This window comes from Pseudophryne corroboree, chromosome 1 (assembly GCF_028390025.1).
Source record: "Pseudophryne corroboree isolate aPseCor3 chromosome 1, aPseCor3.hap2, whole genome shotgun sequence".
In the NCBI taxonomy this organism is placed as follows: Eukaryota; Metazoa; Chordata; class Amphibia; order Anura; family Myobatrachidae; genus Pseudophryne; species Pseudophryne corroboree.
In genome coordinates, this window is record NC_086444.1 from 605,546,713 (window position 1) to 605,564,052 (window position 17,340).

Genomic DNA, 17,340 nt, shown 5'->3' on the forward strand with positions numbered 1-17,340 from the left:
CTGCGCCCCGGCATCCTCATAGTCTGTCACTTCAACACACTGCAGGAGCACGCTCTGATCCGCTGCTGCTTCCCCCGCTCCTCAGTGTCTCTGTCCAGAGAAGCTGCGCCCGCGGCGGCATCCCTCGAGCCCGTCACTTCCGCACAAAGCAGCAGCAGCAGCACGCTCAGCTCAGCTCTGCTGTCGCCGCCGCCATCAACTCCTCCACTCCTGGTCAAACAGAGCAGCCTGGGACACATCATCTGTGGCTGCATCCTCCAGATGCAGTTATTTTGAGAAAATGTTTATTTTAGCGGGACTCTGAAGCGTGCCGCCCTCCAGTGGCAGGCGCCCGTAGGCAGCTGCCTAGTGGTGGCGCCGGCCCTGGGCTTACACATATTAGTAAGGGAGTGTCTACAAATATTAAGCATTCTAATACACTAACATCACATCCTCTTTTCTTTAAAGATAAGCCCTGTACGCTTCAATGCAACAATTAACAACGTCATATTAAGAACATCATCTAACACGTTTCAATGAGTCTCTCAGGTCTGCGTATTTCCCTTTTGGGTCTTTCATACACAGTCTGTGTTTCATCGACCATGTTGACCTTTCTAGAATAGTGGTTTGATCACCATTATCAGGATCATCATACCTGTCAGATGAAGGGTATTCTTCAGTCATGTTGTCTTCATTATGGTTAGGTTGAGATCTTAAATCCACCCGATTTCTTCTTACTTCCGTTCCACGCTCTGTACGCATAGTATAAGATCTTGGTGCTACTTGTGCTTGCACAATACCTTTCTGCACCCAAATACCTTTCTCGTGATCTCTGAGACGGACTTGGTCACCCGATTTTAGATCAGATAAGCTTTTTGCTCGCCTGTCATGGAACAGTTTCTGTTTCGCCTGTTGACGTTCCTTACTCAGTCTGACCAACGCTGAGTTATGTGTATTAAGCAGTTCATCATCGGGAGATTTGCTCTAATCCTCCTTCCCATCAGCATTTGTGCAGGAGAAAGTCCATTCTGTAAAGGTGTACTGCGGTAGATTAAAAGACTTTTGTAGAAATCTTCTTTACCTTCTTGAGCTTTTTTTAATGAGACTCTTTACAGTTTTTACTGAACTTTCCACAAACCCATTTGAGCGTGGATAGTGGGGACTTGACGTAGTATGGACAAATTCCCACTCATCAGCAAATTGTCTAAATTTAGCACTGGAAAACTGAGGACCATTGTCAGTGAACACTTCCATAGGAACACCATGCCTTGCAAAGATTGACTTCATGCAATTGATTACGGCTTTACTAGTAGTTGTATGTAGTGTCTTCACCTCAGGGTAGTTAGAGTAATAATCAGTCACGACAATGTACATTTTCCCATTACAATCAAACAAATCTGCGCCAACTTTCTGGTACGGTCTCTCTTGCACTGCGTGATGACTCAGTGGCTCGACATGTTCTTTCGGTCTATACGTAAGACATAATTCACATGTAGCTGTAGTCTGTGCTATGTCTTGGTTCATTCTTGGCCAATACATAACTTCACGCGCTCTCCGCTTACATTTTTCTTCTCCTAAGTGGCCTTCATGTATCTTGCACAGCATAGTTTTTCTTAGTCGTGCAGGTATGACAAACCTATTGCCTTTGTAAATAATACCATCGACAACTGTAAGGTCACTGCGGTACATCCAATAATCATGGATAGACAGCGGGCACGCATGTTTTCCTGCTGGCCAACCTTTCAGAATGATATCTTTCAACACTTTCATTGTGTCATCTGTCTCAGTTTCTTTCCTAATCTGTTCTTGTCTTGCAAGAGACACTGCTAGAGAAGCTACGATCAAATTAGCATAGGCTTCTATCTCTTCATCCATCAGACTTTTGGAACCTTCACTTTTGTCCACAGCACGAGAAAGTGTATCAGCAGTGTACATGTATTTGCCGGGACAGTACAGCAAATGTACATCATATTTCTGTAGTCTGATAAGCATTCATTGAATTTTCATGGGACAGTCATGTAATGATTTAGTCATGATAGCTACCAATGGCTTGTGGTCAGTTTCCACTGTAAATGTTTGACCATACACAAACTGATGAAATCGCTCACATTCATATGTGATCGCTAAAAGTTCTTTTTCTATCTGAGCATACCTTGTTTCAGCACTTGTCAGTGCTCTTGATGCATAAATTACTGGTTGCCATGTATCTTCATGTTCTTGTAACAGCACTGAGCCTAGGCCAAATTGCGAAACATCTGCTGAAATTCTTACTCTTTTCGCAGGATCAAAGAATTTTAGCACTGGTTGCTCTGTAATGATCTGTTTCAAGTTTTGCCAACTTTCTTCTTTTTCATGTGACCACATCCACTCGTTATCTTTGTCCAACAACCATCGAAGAGAGGCTGTTCGTTCAGAGAGTTGAGAATTAAACTTTCCTAAGTAAATAATCATTCCTAGGAATCTTCTGACGTCGTCTTTGTTGTTAGGACGTTCCATGTTCACTATGGCTGATATTTTCCTTGGGTCTGGTTTTACACCTTGATCCGAGACCACGTCACCCATAAATGTAAGTGTATTCACGCCAAATTCACATTTGTCCTTGTTTAGCTTTAGATTCACTTTCTTGACAAGTTCCATTACTTGTCTCAATCTAGAATCATGTTCTTCCTTTGTAGATCCCCAGACAATAATGTCATCCATCATTGTTTCAACACCTGGAATATGTTCAAAAATCATGTGTATCTTTTTGTGATATACTTCTGGAGCAGACAATATTCCATATGGTAGTCGAAGAAATCTGTATCGACCTTCTGGTGTATTAAATGTACAAAGCTTTGAGCTGGCCTCATCTAGCTTCATTTGCCAGAATCCTGAAGATGCGTCCAATTTACTGAACCATTTTGCTCCCGCAAATTGCGACATGATTTCATCTCTGGTTGGTAGTTTGAAATGTTCTCGTTTAATAGCTTTGTTTAAATCTCTGGGGTCTAGACATATTCTGAGTTGTCCATTTTTCTTTTCAACAATTACTAAGGAGCTTACCCATTCAGTAGGCTCATCAACTTTCTGTATCACACCCAAGGCTTCCATGCAATTTAACTCTTGTTTCAGTTTTTCTCTCAGTGCAAACGGCACTTTTCTACAGGGGTGTATCACTGAAGAAACTTGCGTGTCTATATTTATTTTATGCTCTCCAGGCAAACAACCTAGACCTTCAAACAAGTCTCTGTATTCTGTAAACATCGATTTGCAGTCTTCTACTTGTGATGTCACCATAAAAACTTTCTTTAGCAAGCTTAGTTTCTCATAGGAACTTAATCCTAGAATCGTTTGCAAATTTTTATCCACAATCAGTAGAGATGTTTTAAACTGTTGTCCCTTATATTTCAGTGTCACTAAGCATGTACCTTTCACAGGAATTTCCTCCCCAGTGTACCCTGTAACTTTCACTTTGGCTGGATGAATTTTAGGTTTTACTCTAAAAGTCTTATAGTCTTGAAACGATATTAAATTCACCTGCGCGCCAGTATCAAGCTTAAAGGGAATAACAATCTCGTTCACAGTTAAAGGGACAATCTATTCTTTCTTATCTGCACTGCAAAGTTCAATGCAATCCACAAAGAATTCCTCTGTTTGTTTAACAGCATGCACATTGGTTGTTTCACTTTTCATTTTACAGCATTTGGCAAAGTGATTTAGTCTACCACATTTTATGCAGGTTTTACCATAAGCCGGGTACATTTTAGGATTGTGAGCATTTCCACATCTACTACACATTTCCTTATTAGACTGTGGCTTAGACTGCTTCATTCTTGAGAATGGAGGTTTGCTTGGCTCTGTTTTCTGCACTACATGGACAGCAGCATCAACTTCCTTGTGTAACGTTTTGGCTTGGAATCTAGTTATTTCTGCAGATCTACACATAGTCACTGCCTTGTCTAGTGTTAGGTCTTGCTCTCTCAGCAGTCTCTCTCTGAGTCCATTATCAGGTATTCCACAGCCAATACGATCTCTAATCAGTGAATCCTTTAAATCACCAAACTCACAGGTTTTATTGAGTGATTGCAGCTCTGTAACATACTGATCAAATCCATCTACAGACTTCTGATCACATGTGTAAAACTTATATCTTTCATATGTCACATTTTTCCTTGGCACAAAGTAATCTTCAAAATTTTGCATTATAGAAGATAGCACCATATTCTGCCCCTCATCAAACTGAAAACTATTATAAATGTCCAGCACATCCTCTCCTATCACATGGAGGAAAATGGATGCCTTAGTTTTGTCAGCTTCTGCATCAGCTCCACATGCAGCAAGCTATATATTAAACCTTTGCTTAAATCTTTTCCAGTTTTCAGACAAGTTACCAGACATCAGCATGCCGGTTGGAGGAGCCAGTTTATCCATGGTTACTCACTCTTTGAAGAGAGGAGCACAGGGCAGGCTTTGCAGACACTGAGTATCACAGCCTTACAGACGTCTGCAAGATTCTTTCACACTCTGAGAGCACTAGCAGTCCAAGTTAAACTTCTTCTGACACCATGTTTTGTTCATATGTTTGTAAATCCAGTCATAAGGACACAGAGACATGTGAGTTCACTGCTGTGCTGTTTTATTCCATCACCAACTCCAGGCACACTGCACACTGGACCACCCACTTCCCAGCATCCCCCTGGTCCTAGGGACCATCACTGAAGATCCAGGCTTACACATATTAGTAAGGGAGTGTCTACAAATATTAAGCATTCTAATACACTAACATCACAGGGGTCAGATATAACATTTGCAGAGAGAGTTAGATTTAGGTGGGTTATTTTGTTTATGTGCAGGGTAAATACTGGCTGCTTTATTTTTACACTGCAATTTAGATTTCAGTTTGAACACACCCCACCCAAATCTAACTCTCCACACATGTTATATCTGCCCACCCTGCAGTGCACATGGTTTTGCCCAACTGCTAACAAATTTGCTGCTGCAATCAACTCTGAATTAGGCCTCTAATTCAGACCTGATCGTAGCAGCAACTTTGTTAGCAGCTGGGCAAAACCATGTGCACTGCAGGGGGGGTGGGGCAGATATAACATGTGCAGAGAGAGTTAGATTTAGGTGGGATGTGTTCAAACTGAAATCTAAATTGCAGTGTAAAAATAAAGCAGCCAGTATTTACTCTGCACAGAAACAAAATAACCCACCCAAATCTAACTCTCTCTGCACATGTTATATCTGCCTCCCCTGCAGTGCACATAGGCCTTCATTCCGAGTTGTTCGCTCGCAAGCTGCTTTTAGCAGCTTTGCACACGCTAAGCCGCCGCCTACTGGGAGTGAATCTTAGCTTATCAAAATTGCGAACGAAAGATTAGCAAAATTGCGAATAGACAGTTCTTAGCAGTTTCTGAGTAGCTCCACGCTTACTCGGCAACTGCGATCAGTTCAGTCAGTTTCGTTCCTGGTTTGACGTCACAAACACTCCCAGCGTTCGGCCAGACACTCCCCCGTTTCTCCAGCCACTCCCGTGTTTTTCCCATAAACTGTAGCGTTTTTTCGCACACACCCATAAAATGGCCTGTTTCCGCCCAGAAACACCCACTTCCTGTCAATCACATTACGATCACCAGAACGAAGAAAAAACCTCGTAATGCCATGAGTAAAATACCTAACTGCATAGCAAATTTACTTGGCGCAGTCGCACTGCGGACATTGCGCATGCGCATTAGCGACTAATCGCTCCGTTGCGAGAAAAATATCGAACTAACAACTCGGAATGACCTCCATAGTTTTGCCCATCTGTAAACAAATTTTCTGCTACAATCAACTCTGAATTACCCCCTATGTGTAGACTCCTGTTTACCAATGTCAGTGCTGTTGGTGCACAACTTGGATATTTCACTATTTCTAAGTACAATCTGTAAAAGTCCAAAGTCAGTTTGCTACTTTCACTGTGGGTTTGTGTGGAGTTTAGCTGAAGAAAGCTGTAGGAAAGCATAAAGAGACAGATATACAGTGATTACTAATTGTAGTGTTTTTCTTAATAAGCTGTCTTGTTTCTTGTTCTGTACTTGTCATTGTGGTGTGTTTTCCGATAGTCTTCTTTTATTTGTCACGTGTCTTCTTTTATTTGTCATGTGTGTAATTTTGTGTATAAGTGTAGTGTAATTGTATTTTTTTGTTTTGTTTTATATTTTTGTTTGTTTATGTATTTCTGTTAAAGCCAGTTATGTCTGGTCAGAGACATTATAATTCTCCATAGCTCAAATGGAGGATATTCCTGTGAATCAATCGTTGCCTGTCAAAATCAATTCATTTACCTGCTGTTTCAGCAAACATGCCTGACTGAGGCTAGTTATCTTTTCAGCAGGGATGCTGGCAGTTTTATGGGGGTTTTCAAAACTGATGCTTTGTAAATCTGGGGTTTCTATTGTAATCTATTCTGTTGATGGTCTAAAACTTTGATGATGCTGTGATATTCAGTTCTGTTCTTTGGTATTCTAAAATGAGCTTTCTCTGCATTTATGCGGGCGTTTTGGCCTTAGTAAATCGACAGGTTGCAAAACCCCACCAAACTGCCACAAAATCTCCAGGGTTTACAATTAGCTGCTCAATAAATGTTGCCCTATGTTTGCATAATACTGTACATGTATAGTTATTTCTGTTGCTATGAGTAGTACTAACATAATACTCTTTAGAGTACCTTACATTGGCATTTCTATAATGGGTGCAATGTATGCGGTGCACATGGGTCCCTGGTAGTCCATACTGCATACACTGCAGCCATGTTTTATTACTTACCTTTCTGGAGTCCCGCGTCGGGCTCCGTAGCCCCGGCAAAAATCACCTCCAAAATGGCTACTGCACATGCACAGTATTAATTAGTCTCAGATACATGGCGGCCACCATGTTTACGGAGACTTGCGCAGTAGCCTACTATGCTGTGGCGAGGAGGGGGCCCACACGGAGTCTGCACACGGGCCCCCTCCTCTGTTAAAACGCCCTGGTACTTTGTATTACGGATGGTTTATGTAATTTCATGTGATAGTTACGCAGTCATTTTGGACACAGTTTCTCTTGAAAATTCAACACATTAGGATTGTTTTCAGTCAGTAGACTCGCAGGGGGTAAAAGGCTATCAGTTATTGAATAAATTCCTTTACTGTATATCTAAACTCAGGACTCCAAAGTCACAGGGTTTTTATATTACTGTAATTATGTTATTTTAAAGCATCTGTGGTCCCTGGGCAAAGATCACATTGATAAGTTCTAACCTGTTTGCAACAGCCAAGGGGTGACCTGTGACCACACTTTCCCATAAACACAGCTACTAAACAAAAAATTATATAGTCTACTTGGAGTTGCACCACCGGTCAGACATCAGAAATACTATTAACACATACATGCCTACTCTCCCGGAAGGCCGGATGGCTCACGAAAATTAGGTGGCACTACTGGCCTCCTAGAAAAGTCGTCAAGCCTCCCACAGCCGGCCTCTGCTGCTAGTTAACTGCCCACTTACCGAGTGAACCATACTAGCCATCGCGTAGCCATGCCCCCTGCTGTACAGAAGCCTATACACAATACTACACTGCAGGAGATCTATGTGTACAATTTAAAAACAGTATCTGCATCTCAATGAACTTACTGCATTACTATAATGGAAAATAAATGCACACCTAAATAATAACAGCACTAAGAGGTGCTGCAAATGATCAGCCGTTATCCCATTGAATTCACTATATCCGCATATATTTTATAGAAAATTATATTTTACTTTATTTATTTTACTGACTGGGCAAATTTCTTATTTATAAGCAGTTTTACAATTATTCATTTGTTTTATGTCTCCTTTGACAATATAGGACCTGCTTTTCACGCTATACAATTTCTTTCCATCAATATTTTTATATAGTAAATCAGAATTTCAAAAAGTATGACAAATAAATTAGCATTAATTAATAAATTAGCATTTGGGTAATTTCTTTTTACCTCTTTTGATTTATTTGGAATATCTGATTAGAGTTTTCCAAGACCAAGGGCAGCACAATATTCCCACATTCCACCTACAACCACTTACCTTACACCCTACCTGCAAATAGGGAATGCAGAACACAGTACATTACTCCCATGCCACCTAACAGTACAATGTATTTTTCTGTTTTTTTTTCTTCAAAAAGTGTGTGACCTTGGCCCTAATTCCGAGTTGTTCGCTCGCTAGCTGCTTTTAGCAGCATTGCACACGCTAGGCCGTCGCCCTCTGGGAGTGTATCTTAGCAGAATAGCAAACGAAAGATTAGCAGAATTACTAATAAATAATTCTTAGCAGTTTCTGAGTAGCTCAAGTCCTACTCACGAATTGCGATCAGCTCAGTCCGTTTAGTTCCTGGTTTGACGTCACAAACACGCCCTGCGTTCGGCCAGCCACTCCCCTGTTTCTCCAGACACTCCCGCGTTTTTCCCTGACACGCCTGCGTTTTTTTGCCACCACCCAGAAACGCCCCTTTCCTGTCAATCATTTACCGAACAGCAGTGCGACTGAAGGCGCCGCAGAAGCCACAGCAAAACAGCTAAGTTTTGTGTTAAATAACTAAGCGCATGCGCCCTGCGTGCCTTGCGCATGCGCAATTTGCAACTAATCGCAGCATAGCGAAAATCGGCAACGAGCGAACAACTCGGAATAACCCCCCTTGTTGGGTAGGGGTTGGGAATTATTACATACTTTTTTGCCATTTAAACATTGTGTAAGGTATAAAAAATAGTACAGCCCAGCCTACCGTTTGTCAGGTTTTGGGGGCTTCACATCTTCATCCTCACTCGTCATGTTCAAAGCCCAATGGATTTTCTGTAATAATAAAATAAAATTTAAACATAAACAATGGAAAATATTGCAGCATTTGGCTGAAGGATAAAAAGATAAAGAATGGGAGAGCACAGATAGCAAAGATTACAGATGCACCAGTGGCAAAGAGAAACGATCAGATTAAGTTGCCATACTTGAGGGAACAGCATACAAAGGACTCTCATGTTTTAACAAACAACTATTAGTGAGTGACATTTATTTATTATGAGGCTTGCTCAGTAGTCTCATACAGGGACCAGTGATATGCTCCCCTGTCATTATCGGTGCTGCTATCTACAAGATAGTGTGCCGATATGCCATGGAATGTATGACTGACCGTTCTGGCAGCTATCGATTTTAACAGCCGCAGCTGACGTTGCCCCTTCACCACAGAAGGGACAACTCTGTCCCTGGCTGCGTCGCTACTAGCTCCAGGTTGCACAGGAGATTTTGTGATACTAGTGAGATCTCGTGCATACCCAGTGAGCCGGCCGGGCAGTGAAACACAGCGCATCAGAACTAGGCTGATGCGCTGTGCAGTGTAAACTGTGCACTAATAGCTGCTCTCCCTCTCTACACCTGGTACCAGTGATCCAGTGACCGTTTTGAGGAGCTGCATGAGGCTGCTGCTTGCTTATGCAGAGGAAGGTGCCAAAATGGCGCTGTGCCTGCTGTGATGTTGCTCCGCCCCCCGCTATGGCGTTGGAGCTACTAATAAGTTTTGTACTGGCAATGTCTCCACAGGCTGTTTAGCCTCACATAAATGCTTGGTACAACACCCCTCCAGCCAGTCTCACACAGGGGCACCCGCAGGTCCCCCCCAGGAGGGACCTGTACGCCTCACCCACGCTTCTGCTGCACAATGAACCGACCCACGGTTTGTACTCGCCACGACGATCACCTTCAGGCTCTGTTAGGGGTGTGCTGCAAGCTATGGCTGCGAGAGCTAAGGCGTAGTGCCCCGCTGAATAAACAGCCCCTTAGGACGGTGGTCCTGCAGTGGAGAAGTGGCTCTGCACCTCATGAGGCCGGTAACCGTCTCCCCTTCCCCCATAATTCCCACGGCGCAGGTACAGTATGCTGTTGCCCAAACAGCATACCGAAATAAGTAAAAGTTTAAATGAAATTGAAGAAAAACTCTGGAGCTTGCAGAGTGTGCATCCTCTCCTGAGAGCACTTTTTTCTAAACTGCCTGTGGGAGGGGGCATATAGGGGAGGAGCCAGCACACCCAGTTGAAGAAATTTAAAGTGCACTGCCTCCTTTGGACCAGTCTATACCCCATCGTACTAAATCTGTCCCCAATATCCCTTATCGACTACACGAAAAGGATTTACCGGTAGGTATTTAAAATCCTATTTTAGAAGAAAAACAGGAGCGCAAGCGCTGCAAAGATGGCGCTAAGGGGGTGGAAAGCCGTGCAGCCCACGGGCCAGCGGCGGGAAATGGGAGGGATACACAGGTATGCCCATCTTTCCCCTTTCACACATAGGGTAGTCAGGTGGCCAGTGGGGGCCAGCGAAGGCGGGGGCAGTGCACAGGGGGTTAAAAGCCGGGGGCCGGAGTCATTGTCAGGCAGCAGCAAAGGCAGCGTTCACCCACCCAGCCCTTTATGTCGACAGGTATTAACTATGTATGGTTTGGTATTAAAAAAAAGAAGAAGAAGAAAATATATCCTTTGGTTGCTGTGATTAGTTTTTCTATAGTGGAAGTGTCATGTATGGTTTGTCAAACTGTTGAATGTCAAAAATGTTGTCACAGGCAGTGGAAAGAAGCAGTGCGCAATGCATGGTAAGGGGGGAACCAGCCGAGGTTTGCAGGCTCACAATCGGCAAATGTCCGCACGCTCGGCACCAGCTTTTGGGCGGTTGGGCCATGGTGGCTGCCTGCCAGGCGAGCGTGGTATGCACCACAGGGGGCGGGTTCCCTAGAGGGGCGTGGTTGTGGCGGCTACCGGGTAGGCGGCCACGCCCCGGGTAGTAATCACGTGGATATCATAAGCTTGCCTTGCCCACTGCTTATTTTGGTGCTCTGCAACGTATGGTGATGACTTAAGCAAAATAAAGCTGTGTTCATCCAAGAACCTTGCCTCCGAGTCGTCTATTTCTGGGGGGTCATAGCCTAATTAGAGGGATGCAGGCAGGTCGGTTTCTCCCCCTTACTGCACTCGACCTAATATGCGGGTATCTTGGCAAATGCTGTGTTTTTGTAACATGTGTCACCAAAGGTGAAGTGCATAAGTATCTTTATTCAGTGTCAGAATGGTGCATATGTATAAGCACAAGCAGAAGTGGCAAAGTTATATGCATACAGTACAATAATAGATATGGTGCATGAACGTAAACACAAGGCAGTAATACTGGTGGTGATGGCAATAATAGCAATATTGACAGTATTGCATAATTTGCAGTATTGCAGTAAATGTTCTTAAAATATAGTTGATCGTATGTAATACAGTTATGGTTCAGTAGTTTCAGTCCATAAATATTGGAAAAGTTTCTGTTCCTTGATGTTAGAGGACTTGGAATGTTCCGTTTGGTTTGTGCAAATGCTGGAGTACGGCGTCCCGGTTCTCCAGCTATATATCTTTGTCCCCGGATACTAATGGGTTACATGAGCTAGCCAAGTAAGAAGGGGAGTGGGTGCAGGCCTGGGTGAAGAGAGTTGTGGCCTGGATATGTTCCCAGCTGCGTTGGTGATGACTCTCAGGGGTTTGTCTTGTGAGACTTACCCTGAGGCCTATAGCACCTGTGCAGCGGGGCTCAGCCTGGGGAGGGGATGAGTTTTGACTCTTGTGAATTCTTCCGCCGGGCTCCCCCTCCGTAAGGACACACCTCCTCCCTCCCGCTGTGCAGCTCCACTCTTTTTCTGCCCCTGGGAGACAGCAACTCTCCTTCTGGTCACGTGGTCGTGATTTTGATCCCGGCGGTGGATGACACGGTATCCAATTTAGCGGCAGTGCTTGCAGCGGTTGTGCTTGTGTGGTGTGTATTGTGGTACTTGTGGTTCTCTCCAACCCGTTGGGTATTGCAGCGGTTCCATCACAGGGCGGTAATTCAGATCCGATCGTAGATGTGCTAAATGTCATGTCTGGCCCTACCCCCCTACCCCCCCGCAAGGGTACAAAAGCATCACACAGCGACAATGCTTTTGCACCCGTTGAGTAGCTCCCTGCCAGCGCAGCATTGTCCGGACCGAGCCCCGCCAATGGCGTTCTAATGTCATTGGCACGCCCCTCCCGCCCCGCCTCTGCCTGTCAATCAGGTAGAGGTGATCGCAGCACTGAGATGCTGCCGTGATCCAGTCTGAATTAAGCCCACTGTGCACTCTGGCAGGGATTGCTGGAGGGAGGAGTTTTCACTCCCCCACTTCTGTAATCGAGATATTCAAACATTTCATCGGTGTTGCTTCCTGCTTCGCCTTGGTAAAGAAGCTAGGAAGAGGTATTGCGGCACGATCAGTGCCGCTATAGTCAACCCACCCCTGAATGTAGAAAAAAACCCCAATCTGCTGGAAATTAGTGTCAATGTGTCACAGTTTGTAAAAAGCTATGGTTGCTCAGAATTTCTGTCGCAACTAAGCCACCGGGGCCAGTGAAACTGCTGCATTCTGTTTGCCACCCCCACATTACCGCCTTCAAAAGATGACTGCCAATCACTCTGCACCCTAATCCACACTATGAATGCCATTACAAGACAATCACAGCCAGAGCCGGCCCTAGGTATTGGCAAACTAGGCAATTGCCTAGGGCATCTGGTATGGCAGCTTCTGCTGATTAAAATGATATGCAGCATGCCTATATTCTGTGTGTAGCATTTTGTATGCAGATACAGCCACAGTCGCACACAGTATATAGGCATGCCACATATCATTTTAATACAACATATAAATAACCTCAAATAATCACACAATATGCCAACAAAGGCAATAGAGAATAAGATATAAAACTGCTAGTATTTGTACATTTGCTTATCAATACGGAATAAGATACGAATCACTGCTGGAGATTATATAATGTCTACTAATAAATACGGAGAGACGTATAGATATTTGCATATTATATAAGCATACAGAACCTGCAGTCTAGCGGACGCCCTGTGCGCAGGAAGTCATATATTTTAAAATACTCTTTCTATCTTTTCATCTCTTTATATTTTACCTTATATTTCGCAATGGTTTTATTGATACAAATTAAAAGTTAATTTTTATTATTAGTAGTGTGCATCACAAAAAGGCAACTTTGTTTTTTTCTCTTTTGTATACATATTACCCTACTTTGCCTGTGGTAGCACCCCCCGGTGAAGACAATTCACATGAATAAAATTATAAATATTTAAGGGGGTTAGTTAGAAGAAATAGAAACGACTTGTGCGACCTTTCCTTTCTGTGTATAAACACATATCATTTTAATCAGCAGAAGCTGCTTGTGTATCCTAGCCACATAGCAATGCAAATAAGATGCATTTTCATTAAAAAAAATAGGCACCCGACGTTAGCAGAGCTGCCAGATGACTCACGCCAGGAACTACATGTGTCATTATGTGTATAAGGGCATTAATAATGTGTAACATATGTGTAAGGGGCACTGTGTGTGTCATTATGTGTATAAGGGCACTAATAATGTGCGGCATATGTGTAAGGCCAAATGTGCAAACTGTTCTTATTTAAATTACAGGGGGTAGGAAAACAAAAAAAAGGACTGCTATGGGTGGGGGGTGATGGTGCTGGGAAAGGGGTGCAGGGTCAGAGGCGGAACTAGCGGTGGTGCTAGGGGGCACCAGCCAAAATCTTGCCTAGGGCATCATATTGGTTAGGGCCGGCTCTGATCACAGCATATGTTCAAGTACAAATTTAAATATTATGAGCAAATATGGGCACGTGTAGTAAGGAAGTCAGAATATACTGTTGAAAAGTGTCTTTCCTTGTGCAAATCACACCAGTTTTTACATATTCAACGAGGTAGTTCAATAATATTATTTATCAAATAATTAGACTTTTTTTTATTTAATAAACTGTCATATATCCTGATTTAAACAGCTAAACAAGAAAATGCATGCTAACGTGAAAATCCATGTCTACAGAGTGTTGATTATATGATACATATGTAAATATCACCCACACACCCCAAAACTTTCTTCTGTGGGGTCCATGTTTGTGTACTATGGGCCTAATTCAGGTTGGATCGCAGTGTGTGATCCAAGCGCAAAAACTGAGAAAAAAATGCGGGCGCATGCGCAGTGTCTGTCCTAGAGAATGCGTTCGCCTCTACCTGTCAATCAGGCAGAGGCGGGCGCGGGGTGCGGCAACACTATATTTCCAGGACGGAGACAGAGCGTTGCGAAGTCGGAGGCGGGCAAGCAGGGGGCGGAGCGGCGTGAATGGGGGTGTAATCGTGGCGGCTGCGTGATGTCACACGCAGCCGCCCCAATTGGGAACATGGTGGCAGGCCTCCTGCGGGCGCAGCTAAGCTGCGCCAGCAGGAGGCATCCTCTGTTTCTGCTAACAAGCAGAAATTGCGATGCGTTCGCAATTTCTGCTTGTTTAAGAGGGGATGTGGCGGTCAGCATGCTGGGCGGTCTTGCCCTGCGATGGGCGGCCACCAGCATGCTAACAAAAGGATTGCAAATTCTGCTAATTAGCAGAATTTGCAATCCTTACTGAATTAGACCCAATGTCTCAAGTAATTAGAATAAATATATAACACCTGCAGGCGTTTTTCTGCTATATGTTTTCCTGTACTCATATTGCATGTAAATATGGGTTTCTGTATATTAAACTGACCTTGAACATGTCAACTTCTTCATAATATCGCCAATGACCATGTCAACAGTCAGCTTGTTGACACTGATAAAATGCTGACATGATCAGAATGTCGAAACTGTGTTTTTAATGTGAGTCTATCCCTAAACCTAATGGTAACCCTAACCATAATGCGGACCTTAATATAGGCTGACCATACTAGCCCTTTAAACTGGGACACTCATGAATTACACAGGTTCTGTGGCTGGCTGACTACAAGCCTGCATGTCACCTGGTATTAATCAGCCACAGAACCTGTGTAATTCATGAGTGTTCCATTTTAAAGGGCTAGTATGGTCAGCCTACCTAATGCAAAGGTCAACATTTTGACAATGCTGACATTTATGTCATATCGGCATCATAACTGTCCACATTCTGGTGTCGAGTTTGTCAAAGTCGACTTTATGACGGCATCCCGTAAATAAAAGAAAGAGGTTGAAACATAATTAATTGCTAGTCTTACCATGTAAGGTTTAAACCAGAGTTTCAAAAACTCTGCCATTACAATTCAGGTTTTAAGGATGTTCATGCTTGTGCACAGATGTTATAATCAAACTGACTGAGGAACTAATTAAGTCACCTGTGCTTACACATGGATATTCTTTAATCCAGGACTGTTAGGGTGCCTTGAGCACTGAGTTTGGGAACCACTGACTTAGGTACTAATTAATTCACCTGTGCTCAATCATGGATATTCTGAAAATCTGGACTATAATGGCACAGTTTGGGAAACTCTGATTAGCCAATGATGCGGCTTATTCACTCACTGTTTGTTATTGCTGCACAGGTGCTATTTTTCCTTCTAAAAGACAAAAAAATGTCTCCAGAGCCCCACTAAACAGGGTCATGGAGCTAAGATCAGGGAATTTGCTGGTCACATGTCTGAAAGCGGCATACCATCCCTTTAAACCGGGGCGCTAATGGATTACACAGGTTATGTGGCTGACTAAAGCCAGGTGACATGCAGGCTTGTAGTCAGTCAGGTGCAGAACCTGTGTAATTCATTAGTTTCCCGGTTTAAAGGTATAGTATGGTAAGATTTAGATATCTACACATAGACAATTTGATTTTGGATATGGGAATGAAAGGAAGCGTAGGCTGAATTTAGGAATGCCCTCAGTCTGCCATGTACAAAGCACTATTTAGTTTATTTGTCCAAAAACGAGCAACGTTTTGGATCCAGTAAATCCTTTTTCAAGCAATATGTTTTTCTATGCACATGATTCTGGAGTGCTATTTTCTGTGGATGTCTATTGTGTTTTTATTCTGATTACTTCAGTCTTTAACCCCTCCTAAAATGTAGATAAAAGGTAGGTGGCGCTGTGTGTCTAGGAAACATTTTCCCTGCAGTACAGACCTCACATAGGAAAGGGGTCAGTTTTGTGTCTGTGCACTGCTGTGTGAAGTAGACATGTGATGTAGTGAGTATTGTAATAACGGGCCGATGAAAAGATAATAAAGGTTTCATTTTAAAAAATCCACAAAAAACAAACAAAAAATAAACAGTAAGATACTACAAAATGTTTTCAGAGACTGCGCTGTCAAACAAAATAACCAGCGAGCACATCTTTTCATAAAATTGAATTAAAAAAATATTAACGTTTAGGCCATGGGTCTTCAACCTGCAGCCCTCCAGCTGCTGTGAAACTACACAACCCAGCATGCCCTGCCTCAGTTTTAGCATACTTTATCAGCAAAACTGTGGCAGGGCATGCTGGGATGTGTAGTTTAACAGCAGCTGGATGGCCACAGGTTGAAGACCCATGGATTAGACCAGGCATTCCCAACCACGGTCCTCAAGGCACACCAACACTGCATGTTTTAGGGATATCCAGGCTTCAGCACAGATGGTTAAATCAAAATAACTGAGGTACTAATTAAATCATCTGTGTTCAAGCCTGGATATCACTAAAACCAGGACTGTTAGTGTGCCTTGAGGACCGAGTTTGGGAAACACTGGATTAGACTATTCAACGTTATTGTTGTCATTGATTTGTTATGTACCATAGTTCTCTGAAGCACCAGACATTGTGCGACATACAGTAATCAGAAGCGGTTCTAGGCGCGGGCAAGTCAGGCCTGTGCCCGGGGCACTGCGGCATGCGGGTGGGGGTGCAGTCACCCCACGGGCGCCCGCCACCCCACATATCGCAGTCCCCGGCTGCAGCAGGCGCCGTGGGCTGTGTGGGGCCCACTGCAGCCGGCACCGTTGTCAGACGCTAGAGGTCCTAATTGACCACTAGTGTCTGTGCGGCACTATGACGTGTCTCCCATAGATCCGAGGAGCAGGCGGCCAGAGACGGAAGGCAGCAGCGGTCGGGAGCAGGAGCGCGGCTGGTGAGTATTGTGTGTTTTTTTTCTTTTATTTATTTGTGTGTGTAAGAGGCGCTACTAGGGAGCACAACTACAGGGGGCACATCTATCGGGGGCAAATCTACAGGGGGCTCATCTACTGGGGGCACATTTACTGGAGGCAAATCTTCAGAGGGCACATCTACTGGGGTCAAATCAATTGAGGGCATACCTGGTGGTGTAATGTGACTGACGGACACTACTGTGTGGTGTAATGCATACTTGCCTACCTGACCCTCTCCATGAGGGAGAAAATGCTCTGTTCCTGGACTTTCCTGGTAATGTATGATTGCCATCACCTGTGGTGAGCTAGGTAATTGATAAGAAAGGTGTTTCACCACAGGTGATGGCAATCATACATTACCAGGAAAGTCCAGGAACA

At 43.7% G+C, this 17,340-nt stretch overlaps 1 protein-coding gene across 1 annotated transcript in view; it reads right to left on the reverse strand.

Moving 5' to 3' along the window:
• The window catches only part of GRIN3B (glutamate ionotropic receptor NMDA type subunit 3B), a 152,606-nt gene that overhangs the window by 13,600 nt on the left and 121,666 nt on the right, over nucleotides 1–17,340 (reverse strand). Inside the window, exon 8 of the mRNA XM_063914369.1 lies at nucleotides 8,745–8,812. Coding sequence (XP_063770439.1) covers nucleotides 8,745–8,812 — 68 coding nt within the window. The remainder of the gene's footprint in view (nucleotides 1–8,744; nucleotides 8,813–17,340) is intronic.